This window comes from Ptychodera flava, chromosome 9 (assembly GCF_041260155.1).
Source record: "Ptychodera flava strain L36383 chromosome 9, AS_Pfla_20210202, whole genome shotgun sequence".
NCBI classification, from domain to species: domain Eukaryota; kingdom Metazoa; phylum Hemichordata; class Enteropneusta; family Ptychoderidae; genus Ptychodera; species Ptychodera flava.
In genome coordinates, this window is record NC_091936.1 from 29,241,993 (window position 1) to 29,261,039 (window position 19,047).

At 40.2% G+C, this 19,047-nt stretch overlaps 1 protein-coding gene across 1 annotated transcript in view; it reads right to left on the reverse strand.

The window, feature by feature from the left end:
* Window positions 1–2,215: 2,215 nt before the first annotated feature.
* LOC139140599 (G-protein coupled receptor 54-like) overlaps window positions 2,216–19,047 on the reverse strand; it is a 36,274-nt gene continuing 19,442 nt past the window's right edge. The window contains exon 3 of the mRNA XM_070709945.1: window positions 2,216–3,210. Within this exon, the coding sequence (XP_070566046.1) occupies window positions 2,429–3,210 (782 nt within the window). The 3' untranslated portion in view covers window positions 2,216–2,428. The remainder of the gene's footprint in view (window positions 3,211–19,047) is intronic.

A 19,047-nucleotide genomic window follows, 5' to 3' on the forward strand; every position in this document is an offset into this window, starting at 1 on the left:
AGACTTGAAACCAGAAGAAGGCGCCGCTCTATGAAAACTATTGACATCCACAACTCACTATTCTGGAAACTAAGTTATCCGAAAACAATCAAACTTTACAATCAAAAGTTATTTCAGAATCAGTTTGGATATCATAATTGATAATTTTCAAGAAAGTTTTCAATAGCGAGACTGGCTAATTTTATTTGCCAAGCAATCTCTGTTTCGTGGAAAGCCGTTGTCGATTATAGATGTTGCGCTTCATTGTGCCGGGATGGTGTGGCAAAGTTCCGTTCGCTGTTTACCCGAGAAATAGGTTGTGATGGTGTCGTTGTAGGGAGTTAATGTAGCCTTGAATAGCGTTACTAGTGCCGATGTTTTCGACGGTTTGTATAGATGGGAATTCGGCATTTATACATCACATTCGGTGAATCTATTTTCCAATGTTTCCGATCAATTTACGTCCTTGTCTTTCAGTTGGTCTTCTTTTCATTATCTTTTCTTCAACAATCGATATCTTTGTCCTGCTTGAGGGATTGCTTTCTTTTGATTTCAACGACAGTACCAGTCGAACTGTATGTACGTGATTCTCTTCTCCCGTGAGCTGTTATTATCGACTTTCCAGATTATGTAAGATATATGGTCGCGGTATTCTGGATCATGGAGCATTCTGGGAGCTTTATCAACGGCCATTCCCGTGAGTCCCGTCAATCAGCATCGCAGTCGCGGCCGGTGCTAATTCTGACGCCGCTGTCAATGGCACAGCTAAGATATCCGTGATCTCGGTGGAGAATCCGGTCGATTTCAACATGCACAACTTCTCTCAGTTCGTTACGCTGGAAATATTCTCTGATGCGTGACTATCGTAATACCTTTACTTGGAAGTTCTTATGATACACGATATATTCAAATCTCTCAACCCAATTCTGATTCATGAGCAATATTTGTGCAGTTCCATGGAAAAAAAGTTCAACATTGTATGTTGACATTACGATCACCGGTGCTTTCTCCAATATTAAACACTTGGGTTGTAATAACAGAAAAGTATTACATTACTGCCAATCTCTACGTCAGGTTTCCCCATACATAGCAAATCACTGCTCTAAATTATAATACATTTCTCTTTTTTGCATTTGTACACGTGCACCTGCATTACAATTAAGTGAATCTGATAGGTAGATATGAAAGTGATGTATTTTTCCGCCTGTACTTTTCAAAAGATACTTTATCTGGTGCCAGTAATTCAATTTGTTTCCCCTTTTCTAAAGGTGTGACACGAATGAAAAGTGAAGTAAAAGTTTTATTCTAAGGTAACCTTTTGGAAAGCTTTCAGAAAAAATTCACGAAAGAGAAATTGAGTTAATATCAATATAGAGTGAGGGTTTTGGAAGCATTTTCAAAGCTGTCAATCAAGAACGCATTTTTGTACGGTATCATCACAGCACTTGACGTCCTGGTGTGGTTTTGTCCTGAGGACAATGCGTTCTTCGTGAATGCTTTTTCAGTTTTTTTCCTTCAGTTCACTCTCCCCATCTGGGTTCCCGGTAAAAGCTTTTATTCCAGTCCATCTTGCATGTAGACACGTTGAAAACCCGCGCTTTAAACGAACACCCTTTTTCAGCAAACAAGCCTAATCATAACGTCAGTAAGTCTGTCAAAAGTGAACCGAAATCTCCATGCCACAACAGTCAGCGTCCAGATCGCATGAAAGGTATTCGATGTCTTACACGTAAAGATAAAGAGTTAGCATGTCTCAGCTTTCTGAGTTGTAGATTTCTCAGATGAAACTGAACACGAGAAAGTTCCTTTCGAGTGTAAGTTATCGCTTCTACCAACATAACTGTTGGCACAGAAGTAATGGCTTAACTGACAAACCCTCGTTGAAATGTATCTTTCCTCCACCAGTATCTAGAGCATTAGGCGTGTGCAGTGTAGGCGTTGTATACAGTCATGAAATGGACGACGAACAACTAAAACTATTTTTTGTGTGCGAATTGCTGGTTGATGGAATAACGGTTTATTTTGTCAGATTCTTGCTACTTTTATAGTATATTGATAATGATAGCGGATTAAATCAGCAAATCAGTGTCCCATGGCAGAGCTAATATATATATATATATATATATATATATATATATATATATATATATATATATATATATATATATATATATATATATATATATGATCCGAAACCTTGATCGGACAAAGAATATTGATATTATTTACAGTGCTGCAAATATCAAAGGCCATTAAAGCAGGAATTGAAATGTTCTCGATGGCATAAACTATGGTTTTCGCCGCTTGAATATTTTGAATTAATGCTTTTCTTGATAGTTTTAAAGGATTAGGCTATCCCCATAAAAGCTAGGTTCAACTAATTCCTTTCGATACATTATTTACTGTACTGTACATTATTATATCTCTCGTGAAGTTGATCAAATATTTGTTACACCAGAATCGAGCGTCGCAATAGCCTCTCCTCGGTGTCTTTCACGGAAGATAATGAGGCGTCGGTATGGTTACGGTCGAAATCTTCGTTATCATTTGTGTCGGGATTAGTGCTGGATGGTTCGTTCGGTGTCGTTTCGGTCTGCGGATCGCTGATTTTTCTCTTCGTGCTCGTGCTAGTCTGGGAGCAGAAGGTCTTGCCGTCGGTCATAGCCATGGTGATGGTTCCCGGACGATCCCTGAACCGCAGGGCTCCAGGGGGCGCCTTGCAACAGCACGAGAACACCTCCCTGAACCGTCGTCGGAAGTTATCGCTCATGAACGCGTATATGATGGGATTGACGCACGAGTTTGCATAGGATATACAGTTGGCAAACAGCTGGAAGCCGAACATGACGATGCTTTCGTGGGGGAAGCTAGCATCAACCCGGATCCAAATGTTGATGACGTGGATGGGAAGCCAACATATGGCGAAGATGAGCACAACCACGGCCACCATGCGAGTTTTGCGAATCTTCTGTCTCTGTCGCGCCTGCTGGGCTTTAGACTGGGTACGGTAGAACAGTGTCGACGAATTCCACACCAGACGTAGTATCATACCCATGCAAGCAGAGATGATCAACAGCGGAGCTAAGTAGGCGGCCACAAACATATATATGTACCATCCGACGGCCCAGGATTGCGATGGCCAGGTTTCGATGCAAAATGGGCGAATGCCATACCACTCGTCGTGTATTACATCCCTGTACAACGCGACAGGTACACAAATCACCAACGATGCTAAGAGACAAAATAGATAAAGGAAAGAAGGCGATATCTATTAATGTCAAGCTAATCATATAAATGTCTTATACAGGTCATAATATGCCACTTTATGTGACATTGCACGTCACACCATAACGCGCCTTACTGTGTCGTGTTCTTTCGAGGTGTAAGTATGGTATGTTACTGCATGGTATGGTATGGTATACTCGGTATATAACATGCTATGCTATGCGATGCTGTGCGATGCTATGCTAAGCTATGGTCTGGTCTGGTCTGGTCTGTTATGATATGGTATGGTATGGTGTGCTTTGGCGTGGCGCGGCGTGGTGTGGCGTGGCATGGCATGGTATAGTATCGTATAGTATGGTATAGTTAAATAATAACACATGAGAGCGAGGGCAATATCACGATTTATTGCCTGCCCAAGGGATGGTGGTCATGATCGAAATACTGATGATGCCCGAGCCGTAGGCGAGGGCATCATCAGTATTTCGATCATGACCACCAGCCCGAGGGCAGGCAAAAAATCGTGATATTGCCCAAGCTCTCATGTGTTATTATTTTTATTACACCGAACAAGCAAACATGCAAAGAAACAAAAACACAAAGTCTTCTTCGAGTACAGTTCGCCTTCTGAGTCCGGACCTCAGCGTAAAATGTTGTCAGTGCCGAGTCTAGGGTTGCCGCTAAAGTTTGCCGATTTCCTCGGTGGCGTATCCAAATTTGTTGCTTGCATACGCTGAACACAGAAATTGCATTCATTATTGCCATGTTCGTTCGTTTGCTGTTTACTTGCATCAAAATATCGTCTAACTGTGCCGGTGACAGCTCTGCATGACGTTTCGAAGCCATAAGTTGCCGACTGCAAAGTACAACAAGCGAACGACAATTTGTTTTGCGCAGAAAGGATGCGCAGTAAGTAAAATGACGTCATCCATGTAATATCAAATGAAGAGGGCATCATCAAGTTCGCAGAGGGCATCATCACATTCGCAGAGGGCATCATCACGTTCTTTTACATGTCACGTGAGTCGTGTTTAACCAATGGCAGTGCACGCTGAATGAGTGAGGTGTAATAATATAGTATGGTCTAGTAAGGTAAAGTAAGGTAAGGTATGGTCTGGTCTGGTGTAGTATGCTATGGCAAAATAGGTTAAAAATCTGTTTTGAGGTTTTTTAAGTCTTTCGTTAGTTACGCATGTTCAAATTACTATAGCTGTATTTTTTTCTTTGCGATGTTACCAAGGGTGTGATGAAATCAAAACAAAATATCACTTGTCAAGAGCTCCGACTAGAAAATAGCTTCAGTAAAAAGAAGATTGACGAAAGATAAAACCTGTCTCGAACTTCTTTCGATAACATGTTTTCTTCCTTGCCAACAGGAATCTTTTTTTCACGTTACAAAAGTAAGAAAGTAAACTTACAAAAACCCCTATGAAGAAGACATACTGGTAAATGTACCATAAATGTGTAAAGAAAAAGCCAGGGAATTTACAAACCAAATTAGCGTGTTAAATCATGAAATATGTCGGTATTACAGCGACGCAACTAACGCGACTGGAAATGCGTCAAAAATTAAAATCCTATTTGTAGCGTCGACGTGGTTGTGTGATTAATAAATCTTTCTTTTCCTGGCATATAAACTAGAAACGCATTTTGTACAGCTATAAAATCCACAATAAAAACGTGTCGGCATACATGCAATGCTGGCGTGTTATGAAATAGAGCAAGCTTATACGTTTCATAAACCATCATTCAATACTCATATTGAAATTTTGACATGAACATATCCAAGGAAATATTGTCGAATGGCCCTCAGCCAGATGGTATGAAATCGGATGAGAATGAATATAATGAGTTTAGACACGTCCTAGACAAGTATGATTGCGCGGTAACATGTTAACTGCCTTTTGGAGACGTATGTCCGCTTGGAACAACTTCCGTTGATATCCACTCATGGCATGAAATATTCAGACGCCTTGTTAGAGTGACTCGTATAAACTTCCAATTGGTTCCTATGCTGTTCAATAAAGTAATGATAAAAATGCAAATAATTCTCCTTTATCACTACTCATAAATGAGACTTGCTCCAGTTGGTTATCCTTGAAATAAAACAAAAAGTAAAAACAAACGAAAAGAAAACAAGTAAGACTACAAAATGAGAGACAAATGGGTGAATATACATTGAAGAAACAATTACGTAGGGAATGGTCATTTCATATATAAACGCATTCACCTGACAAATGAAATGTATCCTTGAGTACATGAAACGTTAATGTATTTTTATAACATATGCGTTGAGTGGCAAATTTAAGAAAATGTCTGGCTGGTTTAGGAAAAAAAGAAGAAGAAAAACCACGACGGTCCTGTGTTGATGTACGGCTGTATTAATCGTATTAATGACTGTAGACTTTGCTTTTGGCAAAGAGCGCGGTTCAATCGAGGAGAGTCATGCCCTTCGGTATTGCAGTCGGTCAGAATCAACATGGACATGCATTTTCTTGGTACAGCGACATTTAATCTTGATTTAATTGGCGGTATTGTAACTCGGCCAGGTTGCATTAGGGACGGACCAGTGGACGAAAGCGGGGTAGTTTATTTTTAATATGATATGATTAATTGTCATTTACCTCAAACTATGACCTGGTAGATTGTATGCCTGTCATAATGTGTCATTTTTGCCCTAAAAAGTGGGTGGCAGTTTTGCAAACTTCATTTCATTTACTTTTTCATGACGGCACCCCCTGAGAAGACAACGAAGTAGTTAAATTCGCCTGTCCCTCAATGAGAAATCGTTGTCCGTAAAAGAAATAGAAAATCCAGAAGACCTTTATCTTCTCGCCGACTGGATTGAATACAAGTCGCCGCGGTACAACTGTAAATCCGTATAAGCTAAACTATGATTGATGCGCTCCATCTTGTCGACAATCAGGCCTTGGCACATGGTCAGAATTCAACGTATCATAATGTCTTCCCAATCGTTCAAGCAAGGACCTTCTGCACTAAGTGGTCGGGTCGATAGATGGATGCAAATACTCTTCCGTCACTTTCTGACGGTTTACGGATTTTGTGCGAGACAACTCGCAGCGTAGCATTGGGAACATATGAAAGTTGTTGGTGAATGAATTGTGTCATTTGCACCTTCCTTACACTTCCTTACTAATTGCAACCCCTTACAATCAACAAGGTTACCAGAAGACCCGTTTTCATGATTTGGATAAACACGCCTGCCTTACATAGTCTTAAAATTGCACAGACAGCATGTACTTCAACATCTTGACTGATAAGATAAGTTTCACTTTCCTGGTGTTGTCAACGATTGTATCAGTGGCCCCCACTGGCTCGGTGGGATAAAACAGCGGTATTGATGTACAATCGGGCATTGGTCGTGAGATGTTGTATGCGATGGCCGTGTATTGAGTTTCCGTAACCTACCGATATCAGCGCTAGGGGGCGAGTTTTTTTCTGCGTTACCTGTACCTGTCTTAACAGATAAGACTGAGATATCGTATTGCATAGGCTGTCGAATACAACATAGCTTCTTGAAATGATACCGCAAATTGGAAAAATAGGGTGAAAACCATCCGTAAATGTCGGATCGCGTATCACTTTCTGAAGCATATCTTGCACTGAGGTTATCGCCCCCCCTTGCGAGAGAATGACTAATTCTAAAGCCACACTGCGATTGTATTATGTGGCACGTTGATAGAAAAAAGAAGATCTTTCTTTTGCATTCGGCATTTTCACAGAATGAGAACGACGGCAAATCATTTTTAAATATGTGCAAATGTGTCTGCAGGCTTATAGGGACAGGTTTTTATTTTGCCTTTCCTAGATACGAACTTTCGATAATAGAATGAAATCAGTGCATACGGCGTGAAAGATTAATCTAGCAATTTTGTTTCTCAACGCCGGCTTGGGAACCGATTTTGATACGAAGAGAACGACCTCTTCAGCTTTTATTCTCAAGGTAGTACTAACCAGAAAGAAAATGCAGGATTTCTATTGTGATATATTACCGCTAAGTCAAAGATTTTTTCAGATCGTATACAGGCGAATAGAGTCAAATTTATTTGACAAATCAACTGCTTTGTTGAATGCAAATGACATACAAAACCCGACAGACAACGTCGACGCAGGCGTAGAAACGTCTGTGCCGTATTTGATGGATTCGATGAAATTCTATTGACAGCGAAGACGATAAACGATTAGATTTGTCAAAGGTTAGTTTAAGCTTCTCTGTTCACCACTGCGTTTCGTGACCACTAAACACCTAAAATGTCTGAATTAAGAGGTTTTGAAAATGCAATCGGTTTTAAGATTTAAAAAAACTTTCCCTTGCAAGCCGATGTTAGTCCTACATAGCAACATCGTAAAATCATGAAACGATATAAGTCTAAATTTCTAGATGATACTTTATCCTATTAAGTGCTCCATTATCAGTACGCCTGTTATTGATGAAACTTATAACCGTAAATCGCAACAAGAACAAAAGAAGCTGTAAGCTATGAAGTGTAGGTGCAAGGGAATCGACGTTGAAAGAGGCCTTGGAAACAATGTTTTCTCTTTAAACTTTAATATTCTTCCGTCATCTGGAAAATTTATGGCTATCACGTGGTCATAGCGTTGTTCATAAGTTAAAGGGATAGCGGAGTCGGAACCAGCTGTGTATAAAATGAAATGACAAAAAACTTTAATACAATAATTCAATTATGACGCTATAAATTAAATTGAGTTGCTCATGCAGGCAGTGTGGTTTGAATCTGAAAATAGTATAGATACTATACAGCAGTGTTCCATTTTGTAAGTGTTTAAGAGTAGCGTGACGAGCGACAAAGACTAGTTATCACCAAGGAACAAACATATTCAAGCCTTACGCACACAATTTACAGAAAAAGTCTATGTCAACATTATCACATTGCAGCGAACGAGTGGAATATTTTAGATTTTCATTCGTCATTATTCGTCGATTTCTCGTGTTCGTTTATTCTGGTTTCTGATTTCATTGAAACCTTCAAAATACGAGGATCAGTTGTTGACGACACGGTGCCTGTCACAAATGAAGCTAGTTAAGAATCAGACCTCATCAAACGTTCGGAAAGCAAATTGCTGAACGCTCGACGATCTCGCCAGTTGAGCGCATTCAAAATATGAGTATGTGTAGAAGCAAAAACGTTAGCTACCTTTGGCATGTGTTTTGTAAGGCATGTTTGTCGCGCACGTCACGAATCGACAGGCTATGGGACCTGCGTCCAGAGTTTTGCCGGCGGAGACAAGCCCTACTCCCAGTGAACAAAGCACGCTCTCCTAATGAGACCACCCGCTCCGTAAACGCTAACACCTGCACCGATTCAGGTTCTTCGATTGCCGGGCAAAAATCACGAAAGCTCGCATCGAATGTACCTTCATTCATCACTCGAGGACCTCTCGATGGCGAGAATGCACTGACACGCCATACCACTATAGTCTACTCAACGGTGTCATTATCTCAAAAGATGTGTCTCTCTCTCAGGTTGTTGAGATTTTCTCCCTTCTCTTTTTTTCGGCAAGGCTTTGAAGTATCGGCACAATGTGATCGATTACTCGGTGTTATAAAGGTTTTGCGGCTGTCAAGAGTTGAATCTACTAGACGCCGAGAGCTAACCTCTTTCCAATGTCTTAACCCACAATATAAAGTTCTCGACTCCTGTGTGGGATTCCTCGTACAGTATTTTACCAGGAGGCACTCAAAAGCTGGTTTCGATCGACCTTGAATGGCCGTTCTGCTAATCCCTTTTTGCAGAAAGAAATGCCCATTTACTAAAGAGCCCATGAGTATTTATCTGAGACGAAAGTCTATGATGTTAACACGAAAACGAATATTGTCAAACGAACTTAATGAAATAGGAGCGATTGTAAAAGCCGCAGATAAGTTTTACTCAAACTTTTTAAGTCAAATGCCAGAATAAATCTCTTAACCAGACACGTCCGACTATACCACGCGTTTGTCAATATATATATATATATATATATATATATATATATATATATATATATATATATATATATATATATATATATATATATATAAAATATGAGAACACATCAAGTTGGTTCCTATTACTTGAGTTTCACGCGATCGCCAGATAGGTAGATTTTATGTGCAATCTAAGAATTGCAATATATATATATATATATATATATATTATATATATATATATATATATATATATATATATATATATATATATATATATATTATAATTGCTGTGTTTGTAAATATTGGCATAATATAATTTACCGGACATTCTCTCTCTCTCTCTCTCTCTCTCTCTCTCTCTCTCTCTCTCTCTCTCTCTCTCTCTCTCTCTCTCTCTCTCTCTCTCTCTCTCTCTCTCTCTCTCTGTATATATATATATATGTATATTCAAATAATATATATGTATATTCAAATAAATGCACACTTTTGTATTTATGTTTCCAAGTGGATGAGAACACACTGTTGCAAACATTATGCACACCATACATTGATCTGTAAGTCACCCGAAGTCACATTCTTCAGGTACAGATATCATTGACGCCATCTGGGATCATTTATCATAGCTTTTTAACAGTTCTCATTTCTGCGTCTGTATCGCATTAATTTCCGTCCAGTATTTTGTAAACGTATTGCTCTTGGGTTAGGTGTGAGTGTGAAGGATAATAAAGTACGCGTATACGGTGTGTTATTTGTAATACTTTGCCTTAACAACAAATTGCCGTCATTAGACCTCGTTTGAATTGAGTGTGTGCCAGACAACGTGAATGAAGGCAGGCACAGGTATACGAATATCGATTATGCGTGCCGCGAAAACTGCCTCAGCTGTAATGTATGCATGGAACGAGGACAACAAATGATGTGAATTGAATATTAGACATAGCTGTAATCTTGGGCATTACATCATTTGAGTTTGGAGTTTCAGTATTTGGCACACACGGATTTCTTGACTGTAACGTACAACTTTTAATCTGACACACAACATCAAAGGTTGTATAAAAAGCTGCACGTAATCTTATCATACAGACTGTTAAACAATAAATACACTGGAACAGAACTTTTACCGTTCGAAAGAGTCATTTTGCCCCGGTTCAGGCGTACGATTGACTCAAACTTCGCAGTCTCGGTCAACCATGACTATGTCCCTGCGTTTCTTTGAGCAAGTAATAGACAAAAATGAAAACATGTCCGTGTGACTTTGGATAAACTGCTGCATGTCGGTCGAGTGATGCTTTGTGTTGAATAATAACCTTAGCATGTACTGAACATGAAATCTGTTCGTGTCAAAAAATGAAACTCCAAAGTCAAATAATAATCGCTGTAGTAAGATTTTCCTGGCCTGTTAAAGTAAAGCCGCACTTTTCAATCCCAGGTTCTCGCATTATTGGAGTTCTCCTCCCAGTCAAACACTTGGCCAGTACGATGTTTGATTTCTATAACATTGATTACACAAACTGATCTCAACCTTTTGTCACATTTTGCTAATCCTGCAAACAGAGTTTATGCAAGCTTTTGATTGACGGTCTGTTCAAATCGCCAACGGTCATTGATTCCCCACCACAGACGCTCGAATTTCCTTAAAAAAATGTCTTCCAGTCGCGTTAGACTTTGAATATAACCACAGAGTTCGATCGGCATCAACTTCGCGCTGACCGCTTGGCAGTCTGTCTGCGTTTTTGCGGCCGGGGAAAACTAAAAAGTTGCATTTTCTGGAGCGTGTGCCCGCGTGTTGCCTGTTTGGTGTCCACTTACACGATGAACGCCGCCATACCTTGGCGTCTTTTTAAAGGGAGGCTCCGCCTTTAAGGAAACAATTTCAGGATTACAAACACAGGGCATTCAACTTTATGATCATCTTGTAACTGTTAGGAAATACCGCCGTTTCAGCTATTACAGAAGCGTCACATTATGCAACCCTGAAATGCATTAACCAACAGGTTGCATGCCACACTTTTAAAAAAACTCTACGAACGAAGGACAGCAAAATGCTAAGTCGCCTTCCTGACGTCGTTACCGCTTTCTCCTACGGTGTTGTTCATTTGGCAGACGAAGTCTGTCACCATGCACATTGATATGTGTAAATCAGAGTGTGGTTAAATACTTAGAAATTCTAGTCACTCGTGTCCGTAATGGGACGCGCCATTTATTCTAATCAACCCGTGACCCCCGAGAACAGTGCTATATATATTCTACCCTTTCGTACTTTTGCTTTAATGTTGCGACTCGGCCTCGAAGTCAGCTGCACTTCGCGGGAAAGAAGCCAATGAATTTCACCAAAATCACGCCACATTTTGGTAACTGTGGACTGCAATGTAACTGAAGAAATGCGGCGAATCAGCTCTAAAGCTATCGAGCAACGACATTTTGTGATTAGAATTCTAATAGACTAGAATTCTAATAGTTGTCGTTTTGCCCCATAAATATCTATCGTGTCGCATATGCTCTTAATGGCTTAATTCGTGCAATGACTCTGCTACCGCGAGCTCTGCGTTATGTGTTTCAATGGTGTTCTATCAAATTATACCACCTAAGGTATGCGTTAACACCTACATTCACAATAAATCAACTGGCAAACACCTTACAAGGTTTTCCCCGCGAGAGTTGACTAGTTTCTTCACTAATTCCTGCGGTAAAAAGCATGGACAAAAGCAGTTTCGTCTCACAGAGTCTGTCAATGCCTTTGAACGACACGGAACATCATGAATAGGAAGCAAAACGGGTGTTTGATACTTTTCGATACGGTAAAACTTAAAGTTGAATTTTAACTCTGAAAATGTTAACCTCTGAACCGAGTCCTTTATGGTAAAATAACGCATCTGTAATATTACTTGAATTTACAAATGAACTTGAATTTAGGCAGAAAAAATGTGTGATGGAAGGGTCATGGGATATTTACTGTCCAGGGGAGAACTATGCATAGGCCTATGTTGCTCAAATATGACTGGTCTTTCTCTCGTCTGTTATCTGTGCTAGATTGGTTTCCTTTTTATTTAGGAGCGCCACAATGCAAATTTATGCAAATTATATGATTATTTTGATGACTGTTAACTTTATATGTTAACCAATCTACTAATATGCGAATCGGCGACTGCGAGCGCCGAAATCTTCGCACCACGTTGACTCCAGCGTGAGAGTTTGAGGAAGCAAACTTGACAGTTGGCGCGCATGGCAACAAATTTCAATCATTTACCCGTGGAATTTAGAGGAGGGAAGCGATGATTAAACGGAAGGAAGACATAACAACCGTCGTAAAGGGGTACCCGTGTCACGTAAGTCAACATTGCCGCAAGCGTAACACCAACAGTTCTGCGTTTCAATAAACTTTGAGTCGCTGTCACACGGCAGAGAAAGTATAATTGTTTTAAGATATTTACACAATTCGTTTTTTCTAATAGACTTCCTTTTTCCTAAATTTGATTTGCATTCGTCGATAAAATTTGTTTGTTTATTTTTTAACTCGGCTAAATTATTATGTATTTCAATGTTCTGCATGCAGGGGGCGATTCGATGAGTAACGCTTTAGCGGAGAAGCGGATTTATAGTAGTGCCAACAGCAAAATAAAGCTTGCTGAATGTCTTTATTAAACGCAGAGTTGTTTCTGTCAGGGTTGACTGAACTCTGCAAATGCCCCGTTTCTTTTACCCTCCTTCAACTAAAACGCTAAACAGTTCAAACTCTGCGGAGTTTCCAGTCACACACTCCAACGATATCAAATGTTTGCCGTAGTCACTTCGAGACGCGCCATCGGCTTGAACTTTGACCGCAGATCCCAACGCGCAAACTGCCTTCCAGGCTGCATCAACTCCCTCGGTTGTTTGTTTTCACGGCTGGCAGCAAGGAGTATTTTTCTGAGCAGAGACCAAAACGACGATGGAATGTGACTTTCTTGTAACATCGCACACACGGGAGTACATACTCTATTTTCTGTATGTTTCGGCTTTCAACAGGAACCGAATACCATCGACGGAAAATTCTTCGGGTATCGTTCAAGATTGTGTTTAGAAGAAGCAATTCGTCTAGATTCTTTGTCAATAAAACTACCTTGAATAACTCTTCTGCCATTGAGTCACTCTTTTTTTCCAAAACCCGATACCGTATGTACAGAGAACCTTCTTTGCCTTTAGCTTGCAATTGGTACCTTCAACATGTACATTCGACAATTTATGTAAGACAGGCATTGTACGCATGCTAATTGGTACTATAGATGATAAAAAAGTTGTACGCTATAAAAGTTTCCTAGTGGCACGAATTTGTCTGATTGCGACTTAATGTTTGGATTAGATTGGTGCCAGCTACGATTCATTCTGATTTATTTAATAAAATTGATGAAACGCAGATATTGATGACAATCTTGAAGTGAATGTAACGCTATCCGCGAAAAGTATATCAAGAATCTCCGCAAAAGATTTCCAGTCTCGATGGAAGCTTTTGAAATGAGCTGAGGCAAATGGAAATGTGCAAAGTTAATCCACCTGAAGAAGGCGCTGTGTTGATGTCATTATCTCTATTGTGAGCGGTGATTTGCAGTTACTGTCTCGACAATCGATGTAAATTGTGTTCAGCACTGAGTTTCCAATAAATAAGAAGCAGTTACGTGATTTCACCGCCGCGGAGAAGCGAAAAGGAGGTACTCTGGTAAGTGTTCTGGGCAGGATCCATACGGTGCGAACAGATTGGGCATTCGAATGCACCGGTCGTAAATAAAGCCTCGGAGATCAGATATTGTAACGGATCTTGTCTGCATCGATGATGGCAAACTGTCTGTGGCGACAAAAGTTCTTAAAGTTTTAAGACACCCCTTTAAAATGTGTCTGCATCTTTCACGGTCTTTAATAAACGAGACAAGATAGCTAGAACCTAACGGGGTACAGAAACGCAGCCATTAGATGCACAATAGTGTATATCTCGTGACGTCAGTAAAATGTTCAATATTAAGTTTAGCTGCCAATTAAGAGCCCTATTAAAGTGTATCCTTTTAAATATACCTGGGTATTGAATAGCGTTGTTATCACCTTATTATATTAAATCACCATAGACTAGCTTGACGCATGGATGACGCGGTAATCACATGGGTTGACATTAATGCATGCAAGTATGAATTGCAGTATATGGATTTCATGTGCATATGCCTCCATACCGCTAACTCCGAGCGACACAATATACCATCCAAACATATATCCACCCACCTGTCTATCCATTTATCGATCGATATTTCCCGGTATACACGCATAAATGTTGTTTTCCATTATGTCAAATACAAACATTTAGGTGACCTCTTATAAAGCAGACTTCAAGCCGACGTCACGGGTTTTTATAGGAACAGTAAACGCTCGGTTTAGTTTTTGAACATTGCCTTCAATACGTTGACTAGCCGAGAAGATAAAGTTTTACGAGACAATATGTGCGTTATCTGTTTATTTTAGTGTGCTATGGTAAAAGGCCCAGAAAACGACTTACGTTATATGTAATAGTCACATTGTGCGTGTTTGGGAGAAGTGGAGCCCTCTTACCTTGAACTGTACTAAAATTTCCTTTTTTCACGACTCATTGTTACCTTTAGTTGTTCGGTGTTTTTGCTTTACTTGTTGTTTTTAAGCGGTCGTGCTGACAACAAGAAAATGACGCCAAGACTTGAGTCGGCTTTTGCAGATTATATCTGACCAATCAGAAATCGAATTGCGAAACGTGATCCTTTGAGTAAGGTATACTTAACCCGTATGCAAGTGTTATAAAAAGCTGGAAAGCTTATAACGATTACTCTATTTATGGCGTGGTGGTATCTATCACAGTATAGTGAACGGCCAATGTAAACTGCTTCTTTATCAATGATCCGAGGAGAAGAAACATTTTTGGTGATGCGACACCTTCTTTGACTTCAAAGTAAACGCAAAATACAGCCAAAGGCTTCTAAAGATTTGAATACTAATGCCACAGCGTATTGGAGAAGTTCGGCGTCTCCGCCGTCTTATAACAGCCCGAACGTACGTTTTGAGTGTTTGAAACAGACACACTTAGCACCAACTTGCCGGCACATTGACGGAATGCACGAACATTTTTAAATGCTCGTCAAAAAAGTACAGAATTATCCCCTGACAACCAATGTGATATTTCCCTAATTTGCGGTACGTAGGCTTTCTTGTAATTATAGTGAGGATTTAGTCCTCAGGAATTTGAGTAAGCCACGGGATTGGTTTGACGTGTTGGATCCTTCGGATCACCTTTGACCCACTAAGTGCTAATTCTTTGTTTGTTCTCATGAGATGTAGGGGTCGTTGATTTCTTTTTACATCCTTCGCATGGGACATAATTATAGGAGCAGAGATTGTATGTTGCACATGAATGATTAAACAGGTTAATGAATGCGTTCCACGTGTACTTTCTTCCTGAAAAGTACGGTAAGCTCACAACGGGGGATTACGTGTAACTAGTGCGAGTTAGAATGCAAAATTGAACCCACAGTCCGGTGCACAATTGTAATTAACCTCAACTGTATATGTTTTCTGTTGTCACTCTCTTGCACTAACATACTGACCGCTGCATTTGGCAAATAAATCGATTTATTTGTAAAACAGACAATAACCTAGTCCCTCCACAGGGACGACAGGAGTATCCTTCAATCTGAATTTACTTTCCCCAAGGTACCACCCGACGGAAACCCCCTACTTGCCTAGAATGCTGAAATTGGTCGTAATGTTGCGCGCTGCCGCTTAATGTTCCCCATTTCGCCCATTTCGATCGATGATGACACAGTAAGGGCCTTCTAGGACACTCTTAGAGGATTTGCAACGTCCTCTCAGTGTGCCTTTTAATTTCCCGACTATTAGCTACAGCATTAATGGAGAGACTTTTCAGTTTTCCGTCAGGCTACTTGAGGTTGCTGTCTCGCAAGATCTGGCGGTTTCCTGTACGGGCGGCATGATAAGCTATTTCCGGATTGCGTTGTCGGGGAACTCGTAAGACCTAATCTTTCAAGTCGAGAAGTAAACAAAGGACTTAAAAATTCCCGAAGCCATGTTAGCACACATAACGAACGCAGACGCCTCTCGCTTGGTAATATAGCCGCCTTCTCTTGCAGTGTCTGAAGTGTGTTTGCAAATGTAGTTCTTACATTTGCGTGTAAGCACGCAAGTCGAGTTAAAATAGACATCATTCATTGTCATCCGGCACGAGAAATTATGACTTTTTAGGAACGTACCATACAAAACAAACAAACCATACATCAGTGCGAAAGATAAAAAGTACAGCGTCCGGGTAGACATTTTGAAAAGTAGAGCACACGATAGAACAAGCAACTGGTCGATGCAATCTTTCTCCTCAACAGCTGGTCGTCGGGGAAACGAGAACTTCCTTAAGGTGATAGGGGTGCATCATTCTAGTTTAAACTATTGATTCCGCGTCAATTGAACGGGCATGTCAGAGATCATTAGAAGGAATCGACATAAAACTCGCCGGCCGTAAAACTTCGTTAGACAGGCTACCCTCGCCTTCATGAAATCACACCATCACAGCTTTCATAATTGAATGTTAGGTTCATATAATGTCAACCATAAATTTATTTAACGACATCGTCGCACGAAACCCTGGAGTTTCTCAGTGAGCGAACAGGCGGTGTCTTTGGCGACAAAAATGTCACGTAAAGAAGATAAAAATTCTATCGGGACTGTCTTAAACATTTTGCTGAAAATTAACATGAAGATATTTGAACTCTCATTTTCGGTATATTGCTTTAAGGAAACACTATTAAGACACTTTTAATTATGACATATTATATTATAGCTTTGTCAATACCAGTGAATTTTGTGACGTCATATCCGTACATTATTACTGATAATGTATTCCATTATTCAGCATTGCGGCCCCACGGCGAGCAAGTTTTTTTTTTTGAAAACGAAAATAGGACTGCGCATTTAAAAGGAGGGGAAATATCGGATAAACCATGTAATACACAAAACTATAAATCTTGACAATGGTTCACAATATTGATAATAATGTCTTACTGTACGATTTATTACATTTTTTCAGTCCTCACGCACGCACTTGCCGTCTGTCTGGCTGGCGCTCAGCATGCAGTCGAGTCCCCGTCCGATATGCTGGTTGTACTCAGTGACTACTACGTTTGTTTACAACATGGTTCGCTTCGTTGCCGTATAGGTGAAACAGAACTCAGTACGTTTGCAAACTCCTAGACGATACTGGGTTTAACACATGGCATGTATGTCAGTGGCCATGTAAACGATGCAAGCGTGAAAGGCTACTCGAACCAGCCGTAAACGGGCCAACAACGGCAGCTTGGTGTCATCAACCTGGACCGGAAGTGTCTACGGAAATTACTACGGAGCCATTCAAAGTCTCGGTCCAAGGTCAGCTACTACCAACAATCATGACGACCGTGGACTCTCCGTTGATCTAACATCTCGGCCACCTAATTCTGATGCACTGACTGTAAACGGAGACAACTTTCATTCATCGTTTTTTTTCTCCTTGTCTGTGATTTTACCTTGCCTTGTTCACGATATCGTGACGGTACCGAAACCCTCCAGTATGTTTGTCAACTGTACCTTTCAAGCACCCGTTTACGTCAAGTTCTGTCGTTCGCCGAAATAAAATAGCTTATCTCAAGGAGCCATCGAAAATTAAATTTATAGACACAGTTATTATTGAAATATAAACATTTGAATAACAATGTTGAACTCTGTTGATATCGTTTGCAATGAATGCTGTACTACTAGCGACATAATAATGATCGTATTGATCACCTGATACCATGGCATACAGCTCGCTGATCATGCTGATGTCGATGCATGAACATTCCGTTTTCTTCATCTCTGGCATTTCACCGTGTCGATTTTTTGAATGGCATGATATTTAAAGGTGATGTTTCAAGTTTGATATAGACGGTAGGGATGCAGTTACTTTTCATTTCCCTCGAAAATACATCGTTTTTCAATTCAAAATGAACCGTGAAAGTGCTGGTCATTTTTTGTGCTGAACGTGCGTGTTCAGTGCAGTGCAGTGTGGAGTGCATGTAATATGTACAGAGTCAGGGCCGATCATGCTGGACGGCGCTCACTGGCTTCAAACTCAGTTAAAATTTCCTTTTTTATTCGTTTTCTACAACTACAAATTCACTGGCATTGCCAAAACTATAAAATAATAGCAATAATGCACCCCCTCCCGGCCCATAATGGACTCAAGCAAACTTTGCACTCCATAATGTACTCGGCTTCGCCTCGTACATTATGTCGTGCAAAGTTTGCTTTCGTCATTATGAGCCGGAGGGGGTGCATTATTGCTTATGACATAATATGCCAGCTTAGCACCCAGTTGTTGTTTGCAAGTGGGCGAATTACATACTTTAGCATTGTCAAGATCTAGTCGGCGAGACTATAGTATCAAGACACTGTCATTCGTTGCAGGCTTAGTATTAACCCTTTGAGCGCCAAAGTCTATTTTGTCAATTTTTCTCAGATTTTTGTCAAAATTTTGAGAGAAAACTGTAGCAAATGAAATATGTCAATTCGGTCCAAAATTATAAAAAATTACAGAAAAATTCATAAAATTGATAAAATGTTGCACTAAAACTTTGGCGGGAGAAAATTACGGGTTAATAGTCTTGTGTATGGTCCTATACTCTTGTGATCACGTCAAAAGTGAGATACATATGGGATATTATATGTGTACATGCTGTCTTTGGCGCCTTGAAATGATCCCAGCTTACGTTCTGCCAAAGGGCCGTTTGTATACATAGATATATTCGACGGTATATTATCGACGCCAGAGCTTTCAGAGTGAAATACTATACGCTGGGTTCTAAATCAATGAGCTGACGCGTAAA